Below are 13744 nucleotides of genomic sequence, written 5' to 3'. Positions count from 1 at the left end.
CCTTAAAGAGTTCACAACATGGCCGGGCGCGGTGGCTCACGCCTGTAATCCTAGCACTCTGGGAGGCCGAGGTGGGCGGATCGTTTGAGCTCAGGAGTTCGAGACCAGCCTGAGCAAGAGTGAGACCCCATCTCTACTAAAAATAGAAAGAAATTATATGGACAGCTAAAAATATATATAGAAAAAATTAGCCGGGCATGGTGGCGCATGCCTGTAGTCCGAGCTACTCGGGAGGCTGAGACAGGAGGATTGCTTGAGCCCAGGAGTTTGAGGTTGCTGTGAGCTAGGCTGACGCCACGGCACTCACTCTAGCCTGGGCAACAGAGTGAGACTCTGTCTCAAAAAAAAAAAAAAAAAAAAAAAAGAGTTCACAACATAATACAAAATACATTTACCTCAAAGTGAGAAATCCAATCAGAAATAAAGAAGTAGAAATTATGCAATAGGCCACAGATTACATATTCATATTTCACTATGTATAAAATTCAATTACAATGTTTATGTCACATTTAGGTGGGCAGGGTAACAATAAAAAAGAAAATAAAATTCTCAGTTCTATTCATCTAAGAGAGACTTCATAAACTACAATTTAACTAGTCAGTAAGAAAGAAAACTTCCTCAATATGAATACACTCTAGGAACTTAGAAGAACTTCCTAAGATTAACTTAAAAAAAAAAAAAATCACAAAACTATTAGTTCTGTACTACGTCAATATTTCTCTTCTCCATAGTTCAGATTTTTTAAAAAATTCATTATGTTAATAAGGTAAAAATCAATTAAGTTTGGTGGGGTTTGAGAAGATGAAAATGGGAAGAGATAAAAGAAAAGGAAATAAGAGGAAAACAGAGGACTATATACTACAAAATACTAGCTATACTTAATAAAATACAAGAAATGTTCTCATCTTCCTCTTTTGGGATGATACACTTAAGAAAGAGACCAAGATTCAGTAAATTGGTTCTTTTCCCATGGGGAGTGTCAGGTTCCAAATAAAGCTTTAGATTACCTCTCCCTTTTATAGAGATCAGTAATCTTTTTCATTAGGTAAACTCAGCCTCCGTATCTTTATAATTTCCATGTGGGAAGACAATAATATCCCATGAGACTATCCTTTTTTTAAAAAGTTTTATTTTTAATTTCCAAATAATAATTGTATATATTAATATTTATGGGGTACAATGTGATCTTTCATTACATGGATACATTAATACAGTGTGGAATGATCAAATTAGGCTAATTAATATATCCATCACCTCAAATGCTTATCACTTCTTTGGGTGTAAACATTTAAAATTCTCTCTTTTAGCTATTGTGAAATATACATTATTAGTAACTGTAGCAACCATGCTATGTAATCAATCACCAGAACTTATTCCTCCTGTCTAGTTGAAACTTCGTACCTTTTGACCAACATCCCCCCTTTTCTGATCTATTCCCCCACCCCAACCCCAGACTCTGCTAATCACCATTTTATTCTACACTTCTATGAGTCTGACTTTTTAGATTCCACATAAAAGTGAGAACCTTCACCATTTGTCTTCCTGTGCCTGGTTTCTTTCACCTAGCATAATGTCCTCTGGGTTCACAAATGTTGTCACACGTGACAGAATTTCCTACACTTTTATGGCTGAATAGTATTCCACTGTCTTTATATACTACATTAAAAAAAAACCCATTTATCTGTTGATGGACATTTTAAAAGTTATTTCCAAATCTTGGCTATGTAACACGCAGTGAATGTGGAAGTGCAGACATCTCTTCAACATCTGATTTCAATTCCTTTGAATATATACCCAGAAGTGAAATTGCTGGATCCTATGGTAATTCTATTTTTAGTTTTTTGAGGAAACTTCATACTGGTTTTCCAAAGTGGCTGTACTAATCTATAGCACCACCAATAGTGTACAAGGGTTCCCTTTTCTCCACATTCTTGCCACCATTTATCTTTCATCCTTTTGATAATAGCCAATCTAACAGGTGTGAAGTGACATATTACTGTGGTTTTAACTTACATTTCTCTGATGATTAGAGACACTGAGCATTTTTTCATATATCTGATGGCCATTTGATGTCTTCTTTTGAGAAATGTCTATTCAGGTCCTTTGCTCATTTTTAAAATAAGGTTATTTCTTTTCTTATTCTTCAGAGTCCCTTGTATATTTTGCATATTAGCCCCTTATCCAATATACGATTTGCAAATATTTTCTCCCAATCCGTAGGTTGTCTCTTCACTCTGTTAACTGTTTCTTCTGCTGTGCAGAAGCTTTTAGTTTGATGCATTTCCATTTGTCTATTTTTGCTTTTGTTGCCTATCCTTTTGGGGTTTTATCCAAGAAATCACTGACCAGACCAATGTCATGAAGTTTTCCCCCAACGTTTTTTTCCAGTTTTACAGTTTCAGGTCTTATGCTTAAGTCTTTAAACTATTTTCGGTTGATTCTTATATGAGGGTGAGATAAGGGTCTATCTCCATTCTTCTGCATGTGGAGGATATCCAGTTTTCCCATCATCACTTTTTAAAGAGACTGCCCTTTCCTCATTGTGTGTTCTTGGCAACTTTGTCAAAACCAATTGATCATAATTGCATCGGTTTATTTTGGGACCTCTATCCTATTTCATCAGATGATGCGTCTGTTTTTGTGACAGTACCATACTGTTTCGATTACTATAGCTTTGTAATGTATTTTGAAATCTGGTAGTGTGGTTTTTCCAGCTTTGTTCTTTTTGCTTGAGACGGCTTTAGCTATTTCGGGTCGTTCATGGTTCCATACAACTTTCAGGACTGTTTTTTCTATTTCTGCGAAGAATGACATTTGGATTTTGATAGGTATCACACTGAATCTGTAGACCATTTTGGGTAATATGGACATTTTAACAATATTAATTCTTCCAATTCTTGAACACAGACTATCTTTCCATTTATTTGTGTCATCTTTAATTTCTTCCATCAGTGTTTCAGCATACAGTTCTTTCACCTTGTAAGTTTACTGTTTCGGTAAATGCTATTGTAAATGGGACTGTTTTCTTAATTTTCTTCAGATACTGTATAGTTAGCGTATAGATAATGCTACTGATTTTTGTATGCTGATTTTGTACATACAAAACTACAACTTTACTGAGTTCCTTTATCGGTTCTAACAGCTTTTTGGTGGAATTTTTAGGATTTTCTGTATATAAGATCACATTGTTAGCAAAGAGAGATAATTTCATTTCTTCCTTTCCTATTTGGATGCCTTTTCTCTCTTTTTCCTGCCTAACTGCTCTAGCTAAAACTTCTAGTACTACTGAACAGAAGTAATAAGAGTTGGCATCTCTGTCTTGTTCCTGATCTTACAGGAAAAGCTTTCAATTTTTCACCATTAAGCATGATGTTAGCTGTGGGCTTGTCATATATGAACTTTCTTGTGCTGAGGAACATTCCTGCTATACATAATGTTTATAGTTTTTATCCATGAAAGGATGTAGAATTTTATCAAATGCTTTTTTTGTACCTATGGAGATGATCATATGGTTTTTGCCCATGAGTGTAATTTTAAAGTATATAAAAAATGAACAGGAAGCTCAGAGCATCATGAGCATGAAAATAAAAAATTCCTTTCCTACTACTCTTAAGAATAAATGAATACATTTATTTTACAAAAATCCATCTCAAATGATCATACCTTGACATTATAAGTAATATTTCAGAGTTTTTATAGTTAAAAAGTTCATCTAATAAAAATTCTTATTATACAGATAACAACCTAAAGATTAAAACAGTTAATTATTATAGAGGTAAATTAAGAGCAATTCTTCTAACTGCTTAGACAGTAATCACTTATACATGGAAACTTAAATTTTGTCCCTCTTTCCTTTATTCATTCATTCTGCTTACTACTTAAGTACCCCCAAGACAACAGGAATTAGCCAAACACTTCTGCTACAAATCCACTCACTTTACAGAACTGAAGGGAAAGCACAATGTCTTTGAATCTTCTCGCCAGATTTAATCTAAATTCATTTTGTTTACCTTAGTGAACAATGTAAAACATCTAAAATTTTATGGCAAACGAACCTAAAATTAATGTTGAATTAATTTTAATCCTCTATGTTGTTGGTTTTGTTGCTTTTAATACTGTCAAATGAGTAAAAAGCAAAAAAAAAAGGGCAGGGGGAACCTTATTACGAAGTTGTGTGAATATGCCATTTGCAAAGATAACATTGTTTTTTAAATCAAAATTTGACCAACTTGTCAAGTTTATTCCAAACAAATTGAAGTATTAAGAAATCATAGTAGAAAGTTATATTTCATATAACATATTCCCCCTAATTATTAGAAACATCAACATTAAAAATGGTCAAAAAGCAAGTTTCTGCGTATATTCTAAAACTTTTTAAAGGCTTTGTTACCTAAGTTATTTAATGTTTAAAGTGCCATGATAAATTACGCTTTGATACTAATTATAAGAACTAATGTAAGATTTTGATTTGCTCTTTACTTTCTTTTTTAAGATATTTTCACAACTAATCACCTACTATGTTCTAGTTTCTGTAATAAGCCCGAAAAATCATGAAAATGTCCCTCCCCTAGAGGAGAACACAGTTTAGTAAGTGATATTAATACAAAAATGTACAGCAATAAATCATGATACAACATAATACAACAATGAATGGACAAAGTGGCATAGAGAAAATAAGCAGAGAAAGTCAGGGAAAGTTTCATGATGATACCCAAATTGGCTTTTGAGGGCAATCAGGAACTTGATAGTAGAATTTAAAGGAGGCCATTTCTTTATATGAAACTCTAGGAAAGACAAATCTAATCTAGCGTGATAGAAGGTAGACCAGTGTGGTTTCCTAAGGCCAGTGATAGGAACTGGGGATTGATTGGGAATGCAATCTGTATCGATTGTAGTGATGGTTACCTAGGTGTATACATACATTTGTTAAAATCATCAAATCATACACTTAAAACATACTTTATAATTTTTTTTTTTTTTTTTGGATACAGAGTCTCACTCTGTTGCCCAGGCTAGAGTGCTGTGGCATCAGCCTAGCTCACAGCAACCTCAAACTCCTGGGCTCAAGCAATCTTCCTGCCTCAGCCTCCCGAGTAGCTGGGACTATAGGCATGTGCCACCATGCCCGGCTAATTTTTCTATTAATATTTTTAGTTGTCCATATAATTTCTTTCTATTTTTTTTTTTTTTTTTTTTAGTAGAGACGGGGTCTTGCTCTTGCTCAGGCTGGTCTCGAACTCCTGAGCTCAAATGATCCATCCGCCTCTTCGGCCTTCCACAGTGCAAGGATTACAGGCGTGAGCCACCGCACCCGGCCTATCATATATAATTTATACTTCAATAAATTTAATTTTTAAAAGAGGACTGGGGAAACCAATGGGCTATATTCTTTGGCCAAAACTCTTTCATATTTCAATGAATCACAAGGTAGTTAGCAGTATTCTATGAGGAGGAAAATGTTTTCTCTAAATAAACAGAGTTTAAAGCTCCAGTGCTGTTTCTTGTTTTAGACTCTCCTAAAGATGTAATAGGCAAAAAATGTAGTGCCTGGCAGAGTTCCAATAGAACAGGCCATTTCTAAGTTTATATGATATTCCTAAAAACAGCATTTTCATAATACATATTTCCATTTATAATATAATTATTAAATGTGAGGATAAGAAATGTGAGGGTAAGAAAATACTAGATGAGGAGTTCTTTTCAATTAGCTTGGTGACTCTGAGACATTAATTCACATTTTTGAAATTATTTCAGTTCTAAAATTAGAAGGCTGGGTTCCTGTGATTTTTTTCATTTTAAAAATTTAACTATTCTTATATGGTTGAAATCTCTACATAGAAATCCTCCAAATAAAACCCCTAAATTCCAGATGTTGAAAGTGATACATGAAAATACGTTTTGTCAAGTAAACTGAATATCAGAAGTGTTTTCTGCAACTTTTGAGATTGTTGATTTGAGGTTCTTAGTCAAATTTATGTGTTTTCTTAATCAAAATTAATTTTATTTACATCGATCATTTCTTATTAGCTAAGCACACAGGTGCTTCTAATATTCTATGGTGCTAGGTGTATTACTTCATATATACACCACTTTCTTTGCATATGAAGAAATTGAAGGTTATAGACATTAAATACCCTGTTCAAGACATCATCTTTGCAAGGACAAAGATATTAGACCAAATGTGTCTTATGTATATTTTTTTGTATAAAAAGTTATAGAAAGAATACACACACATACATATACTGATGGATATTAGCACAAATATGAAACTTTTTTTCTGGAAGGATATATAACAAAAAGTAATGTTATCTTTTGGGAGAAGGTCTAAGGTACAAAGAAGTACTTCTGGTATTTTTACTTTTGGCTTTTTCAGTATTTCTTTCTTTTTCAACCAATATGCTTAGTAGTATAGTTGTTAATTCAGTTGCTTAGAGCACAAAGAACAAAGGTCACAGGTTTGATTAATTACATTTGCAAAGAATAAAAATATCCCTTGTTCACAGAATGTATTTTTAACTTTAAAAAGTCATCTGGCAAACTTGTGCTGCTGATCACAAGGATGAATCAGGTAAAAGCATGTGGCTGACTGAATACATTAGTACTGGAAAATAATTCTAAGTAATGTCCTACTGACAAGAGGGTAAAAGAGTTACTCATCTTTAAGTAAACACTTCAATTTTCATACCCATCAACTCACTGCCCTTCTGAATATAAATAAAACCTTAACCATGAGAAAACAGTCCCTGTACTTTTAGAAAAGCTAAAATCTATACCTGTCCCCAAACCTACAATTTTCTAAAATAATACATTTCTTATTAGTATATCATATAAACATCAAATAAAGCACTGTACCTGTAACATCTTCTGGATCTGACACAACAATATGTGCATTTAATTCCTGTAGCTTGTGATGTAGTTCTTCTAATTTTTTATTTGATTTTTTCAAAATGTTGTCCACATAAGCCAAATTTTTTTTATCTGTTGTAACTTTCCTTAGATTTTCAGCTCCTTCTTTGATTTTCAGTTCTTTCCTTATTTCTCTCTTGATTCGATCTTTGATATCATCCAATTTCTGTTGCACCATGGTATCTGAAAAGTCTAATTTTTGAACACAACTCACATTCTCAGAAAATGGAAGACTTCGGGAATCCCCCTATAGATAAAAATAAACATAAGTATGAGAATTTAGGAAAGCTGGCTGCTTGGTAAATATGCAGTCTTCTCAGCATCAAAGATTCTTTATTAATATATTTAATTACATTTAATTTTTCTCCTTAACAATAGGCATATTTACCTTTATTATAACCATACAAAATCATAAGTTCAAAAACACTGCTCATTTATTAAGTAGGATTACTTGACAAATACATTTATGTTAAAATAAAGTGAACACATCTCCATACAAAGGTTGTACAGACAGTCAATTTTGATACCCTATGAACCCAGGTTAGATCCCAACCCCTACACTGTGAACCTTGGGCAATTTATTTAACCTTTCAAATACTCAGTGTAATTGTCTATACAATCTAAATAATAGTAATCACCTTTAAGAGATATTGTGATAATTCAAAATATTGTAGGTGAGACTCCAAATATAATTCTTGACACCCACTGTAGTCACTTAAGAAATGAAAGCATTATTAAACTCTATAGGTAAGTTTATCTTGTATAAGAAACCTCTTAAAAATCAATATTAGCAAAATAAAATAAAGTAATACCCTATGTCCACTGTTTAATGAATTAAATGTATTAGGGCTAAGGAAGACTATATTCATAACACCATTTACACAGCTGTCCCTCTGTGGATACCAAAATCAGCAGATGCTCAATCCCTTATATAAAATGACGTAGTATTTGCATATAACCTATGCACATACTTCCCATATTTTAAATAATCTCTGGATTACCAATAATATCTAATATAATATAAATGCTATATAGTTTTTATGCTGTATTATTTTATTTGTATTACTTTTATTGTTATATTATTTTTATTGCTTTTTCTCCCTAATATTTTCAATCTGCAGTTGGTTGGATCCGCAGATGTGAATACAGATAAGGAGGGTCAACTGCATATTTCATGGCTAACTACTCCAACTGATAATTTGGTTGACTCGCTACAAAACATCATTACTAGAAAATATCTCTAAATTATGTCCTACCAAGGGAAACTAAGATAATACACAGTATAGTTATTCATCTTAAAATGAAAATCAACTCAGTTAAGCACATCTAATCTACATTTACAAGATGCAAAGTTAGGTTCTAGCTATTTGTATATCATTCACTACTGTAAAGCTCATTACTATAATACCATAGGTTTTAAAATTTTAAAATTCTGAGATAATGTTTACCTCTGGGAAGGGGAATTGAATTTGTGAAGGACAATGAAAAGAGAAAAACACTGTACAGCCTTCATGCACCTTTGAAACACAGACCTAATTAAAGGATTTTCTTTACATTTTTGGGGGAATTCACCACACCCATATAAATAGGTTCTATTTAAATTCTTGGTGCAAATACTTTTTACATCTAATTCTTAATCTCTAAAAATTATGTATTATGCAAAACAGTGGAAAAGGTAAGCAAATGAGAGACATAGGGTCTAGTCTTGGCTTTCATACCAATTTAACCTATACCCGAAGGCATATTAACACAAAAAAATGAAATAGGTGATTTTTATAAATCTGTTTCTAATCTTTTTAGGGCTAAGAACTCTTTTGAAATTCCAACAAAAAACAGTAGATCAAAGAAAATTTAATGTTCGTATGTATAATTTCTAGGTTCCATGGATGCTAGGTTAAGAATTCCTAGGATAGGTAAACTATACCTGTTAGCTTTATATTTCTGATTTTTACTATGCAGATATAAGATGATCCACCTGGGCCAAAATATAGCCTAGATTTTTCAATATTTATAATGGAATGTAAACTAAATGGAATCCAAAGTTTATGAGTCTACCTTTGGCTGGTTATCTAAAACCAGCCATTGCACATATTGTCAAAGGATAAAATCTCAAATTCCTTCTGTCTAGCTTCAGGTAAAGGGAACTAAGGCAAACAATGCTTAGATTGAAAAAGAAAAAAGTTTAAGCTAACTCTATTCCTCTATATATTTTTATTTCAATTCTCATAAATTTATCAGAAAATATCACATGAATTGCTTTCACAAATTTGTGCCTTAAAATTATGTACTAAGCCAGATGTCCCCAAAATTTCTTGGTTCACTGGACCCTTAATATCTCAGTAATTTTTTTCCTTATTCCCCATAGACCAAAAGAAATACCCAACACTTCTATTTATTAAGTAGTAGGGTTCAAATAAATTAATAAACACTTGTGTTTTAACAACTTAGTTGTTTGAAATAATAATACACACAATTTGAAAAAAAAAATTTTAATTTCATTCTTTAATAACCACACTTATTAATGGAATGTGTCTGCCTGTCAGGTACTTTGCAATTTTTCAAACCCTGAAATCAGAATAGACACTCTCACCCTCATTTCCTGTTCTAACTTGCAAAGGGAAATGTAGAATAATCTAATTATTGAAATATTTTATATAATTGACTCCAGTAAGTTCAAAAGGTGTCTAACAAATGAAGGGTATCAATGTGTTTATCTCAAAAATTTAAACTATGCTACAGCACCCTGAGAGTTTGCTGAGGAACCCCTGAGCATTTTGTTGCTCATTTTGAAAATCATGGCACTAAGTTTTAAGGAAATTAAAATAAACTGTCATACAAAAACGGCTTCTATATTTTATGTGAATCCTTTGAAGGCTCTTGCCTACTTCAATTCCAATTTCTTTCCAATTTGCACCCTAAATTGCATTCGTATCAAGTTACAAAAATGTATTGCAAGATGCCATCTCTCTTGGCTCTGCCACTATGCATGCTGCACCTAGGGAAGCACCTCTCTCCTTCCCTAACTATCTCTTCCAATTCCCCTTTTGGCCTAGATAACTTTTACTTTGTTTCAAAGTTCACAACTACTCTTCCCAGGGAAAGAATTTCCTGTCCAAAGCCCTTGGTTAGAATTTAGCTAAGTGCGTCTCCTGTGTGTTTTGATATTGTGTACCTTATTTACACAATTATCCCTTTTCTTATCTGATCACTCCAAAGACTGAGCAATTTGAGGGCAGGGTTTATGCCTGGTAGAGCGTTTTCTCCTTAGTGACTTGTCCATTATATTATTTAATATTCTTCTTTTAGAACTAAGGAAAACTTGTCACTGCTGAAGACTTCATGCTTTCTTCTTTCTGATAAAGAGAACTTGGAGGAGAAAGGGCAGAGCAAAATGGCAGAATAGGACTTTCCACCGATAGTCTCCCACAGAAACATTAAACTTGAACTATCCACGCGTGACAGTCCCTTCACAAGAGCTAAGGAAACCAGATTAGAGATCACAGTACCTTGGTTTTAGCCCCAACAGAGTCTTATTGCCTGCATCATCCCTCCCCCAACTCACAGAGAGAAACACAGTCTGTTGGGGGAAGGAAAAGGAAGTGAATGCAGGACTTTGAATTACAGCCTAGGGCTGGGCGTGCCATAGTAAAACCCAGTGCCAGGCAGAACCTCTCCGCCCTTAAGCCCAGACCAGGGTACACAGATGAAGCCTTTGGACCTGCCCTGACACTAGGTGGAAAACTGCAGCCTTGGTGAGACAGACTTGTGTTCTAGCAGGCTATAGTAGCCTCAGGGCATGAGTGACCCTCAGCAGCGGACAAGTCATAGTGGCATGCACCTGGAGAGTGTTCCAGGGATGCAGTGGTCCTGGCAGCCAAAGGACTGGCCCTACCATCCTTCCTTCAACCCTGGGCAGTTGAGCTCAGAGAGTGACTCCATCCACTGAGGGAAGGAGACGGATGTAAGCGGCAGGACTTTGCCTTGGAACTCAGTGTCAGGCCTGCTAGGGTAAAATCCAACACCCAATGGCCCCTCACCCCAGGCCGGCAGCCACGAACAGTAGCTCTGGACTTGCTTCAGCGCCATACAGACATGTAGCTTCAGTGAGATGGACTGGTGTTCAGACCTGCATCACCACTGGCTATCTACAGCGGCCTTGAACCACAAATTACCTTCAGCAGCAGACAGGCCATAATGGCACAGGCCATGGGCATACCCTTGTGCTTTGCTGGTTTTGACAACCGTGAACTTTGGGTGTGCTCAGCATTATGGTGGCCGCAGTGGCCACATGACTGCTGGCTCCTTCCATTCCCCCAACACCAGGCAGCACAGTACAGAGAGAGACACTGTCTGCTTGGAAAAAGGGGGGGCAATGGGCACCTGACGTTGCCTTGGAGCCCAGTGACAGCCTACCATGGTGAGGCCCAGCACTGGGCAGAGACCCACAATATGTGACCTGCCTTACCCCAGGCAGAAACTCACAGACTACCCTCTTTAGGCCCTACCAAAGTCCATTCAGCCCAGAACACACCAACTGCAAATTCACTGCAAACTGAGGATTAGGGTGCCATCTAGTGCTGAAATAGCAGCACTGACAGCAGGCTCAAAAAACAATAATAAAAAAACATAATTATCAACCTGCTTAGAATCTCTGGAAGGATGGACACAAAACCAGACTACAAAGACTAGAATAAATATATAATCCTTCAATGTGCAGATGTCATGGCACGCCCATAAGCATCAAGAACATTCAGGGAATCTGTCACAGAATTTAAAATAACTATTTTAAGCAAACTCATGAACTTCAAGAAACACAAAGAATTCAGTAATTTATCAGAGAAACTTAACAGAGATTGAAATTTTCAAAAACCCAACAGAAATCCTGAAGCTGAAAAATACAATGAACAAATGAAAAATGCAATAGAGAGCATCAATAGCAGAATTAATCAAACAGAAAGAATCAGTGAGCCTGAAGACAGGCTACTTGAAAATATAGTCAGAGGAGAAATAAGAAAAAAGAAAGAAAAAGAATGACAAAAGTTTACAGAACTACAGGACAACACCAAAAGAGCAAATATTTGGGTTACTGAGGTTCAAGAGGGACTTAAGAATGTCTTTGGGTATAGCTTATTCAAAGAGATAACACAAAGCATCCAAAACCTAGAAAAAGATATAAATGTCCCGGCATAGGAAGGTTAAAAGTTACTAATCGGATTCAACCCAAATAAAGTCTACCCCAAGACATATTATAATTAAGCTCTAAAAGGTCAAAGACAAAGAGAGGATTTTGAAAGCAACATGAGAAAGGAAGTCATAACATGTAAGAAAGTGCCAATTTGCCTGGCAGCAGACTTATCAGCAGAAACTTTACAAGCCCAGAGAGAATGGGATGATATATTCAAGGTGCTGAAGGAAGAAGGGAAAAAATGTCAATCAAGAATACTATACTCAGCAAAGCTAGCTTAAATAAAACAGAGATAAAGACTTTCTCAGATAAACAAAAGCTAAGATAATTTATCACCACAACTATCTTACAAGAAATGCTAAAAAGAGTTCTTCAAACAGGAAAAAAAAGGTCTAATGTGTAACAAGTAAAAACCTTAAGTTATTAAAACTCACTGGTAAAAGCAAGTATACAGGCAAACTCAGAATAATACTGTAAACGTGGTACATAAGTCACCTATATCATAACTAGATTAATTTGCCAGGAGATAGGCAATACAAAAAGATGTAAAATGGGATATCAGAAACTACAAATGTGGGAGGGAATGGAGATAAAATATAGAGTTTATTATTCTGTTTTTTGTTTCTTTTACTATCTTTACAATCAACATTAAGTTGCTATCAGTTTAAAATAACTTCTTATAACTACAAGACATTTTTTATAAACCTCATGGTAACTACAAACTAAAAACCTAACATAGATACACCAAAAATAAAATGTAAGGGACCCAAACTCACTACTAGAAAAAAATCACCTAATCATAAAGGAAGACAATAAGAGAGGGAGAAAGAAAGAAGGACACTACAAACAAACAACCCCAGAAAACAAACCAAAAATAGCAGCAGTAGGCTGGGCATGGAGGTTCACACCTGCAATCCTAGCACTTTGGGAGGCCAAAGCAAGAGGATTGCTTGAGGCCAGGAATTGAGAGCAGCTTAGGCAATAGTGAGACTCTGTCTTTACAAAAAAAAAATTAAAAATTAGGTGGCGTGGTGGTGTATGCATGTAGTCCCAGCTACTTGGGAGGCTGAGGTGGGAGGATCTCTTGAACCCAGGTTGCAGTGAGCTATAATTATGACTCTGTACTCTAGCCCAGGCAACAGAGCAAGACTCTGTCAAAGAAAGGAAAGAAAGAAAAGAAAGAAAGAAAATAAATGAAAGAGGTTAAAAAGATTACAAAAGATCAATGAAACAAAAAGTTGGTGTTTTAAAAAAAACACGTAAGATAAACAAACCTTTAGACTAAGAAAAAAAAGGGAGAAGGCCCAAATAAATGTCAGAGACGAAAAAGGAGACATTACAACTGACACCACAAAAATACAAAGAATCACTAGAAAAATATTATGAACAACTATACACCAACACATTGGAAAACCTAGGAGAAGTGGATAAATTTCTGGACACATACAACTTATCAACATTGAATCACAAAGAAATTGAAAACCTGAACAGACCTGAACAAGTAATGTAATTGAATCAGTAATAAAAAGTCTCCAAACAAAGAAAAGGCCAGGAGCAAGGCTTCACTCCTGAATTCTACCAAACATTCAAAGGACTAACACCAATTCTTTTTAAAGTATTCCAAAAAATTGAAGGGGAAAGAATTCTTCCAAA

The 13744-nt window shown here is 34.9% G+C and overlaps 1 protein-coding gene across 1 annotated transcript in view; it reads right to left on the bottom strand.

The window, feature by feature from the left end:
* Positions 1-13744, bottom strand: part of PKN2 (protein kinase N2) — a 138768-nt gene that overhangs the window by 74830 nt on the left and 50194 nt on the right. The window contains exon 2 of the mRNA XM_069478175.1: positions 6853-7153. Within this exon, the coding sequence (XP_069334276.1) occupies positions 6853-7153 (301 nt within the window). The remainder of the gene's footprint in view (positions 1-6852; positions 7154-13744) is intronic.

This window comes from Eulemur rufifrons, chromosome 8 (assembly GCF_041146395.1).
Source record: "Eulemur rufifrons isolate Redbay chromosome 8, OSU_ERuf_1, whole genome shotgun sequence".
In the NCBI taxonomy this organism is placed as follows: domain Eukaryota; kingdom Metazoa; phylum Chordata; class Mammalia; order Primates; family Lemuridae; genus Eulemur; species Eulemur rufifrons.
The sequence above is the reverse complement of the archived record's forward strand: the minus strand, read 5'-3'. Positions and strand labels throughout refer to the sequence as shown.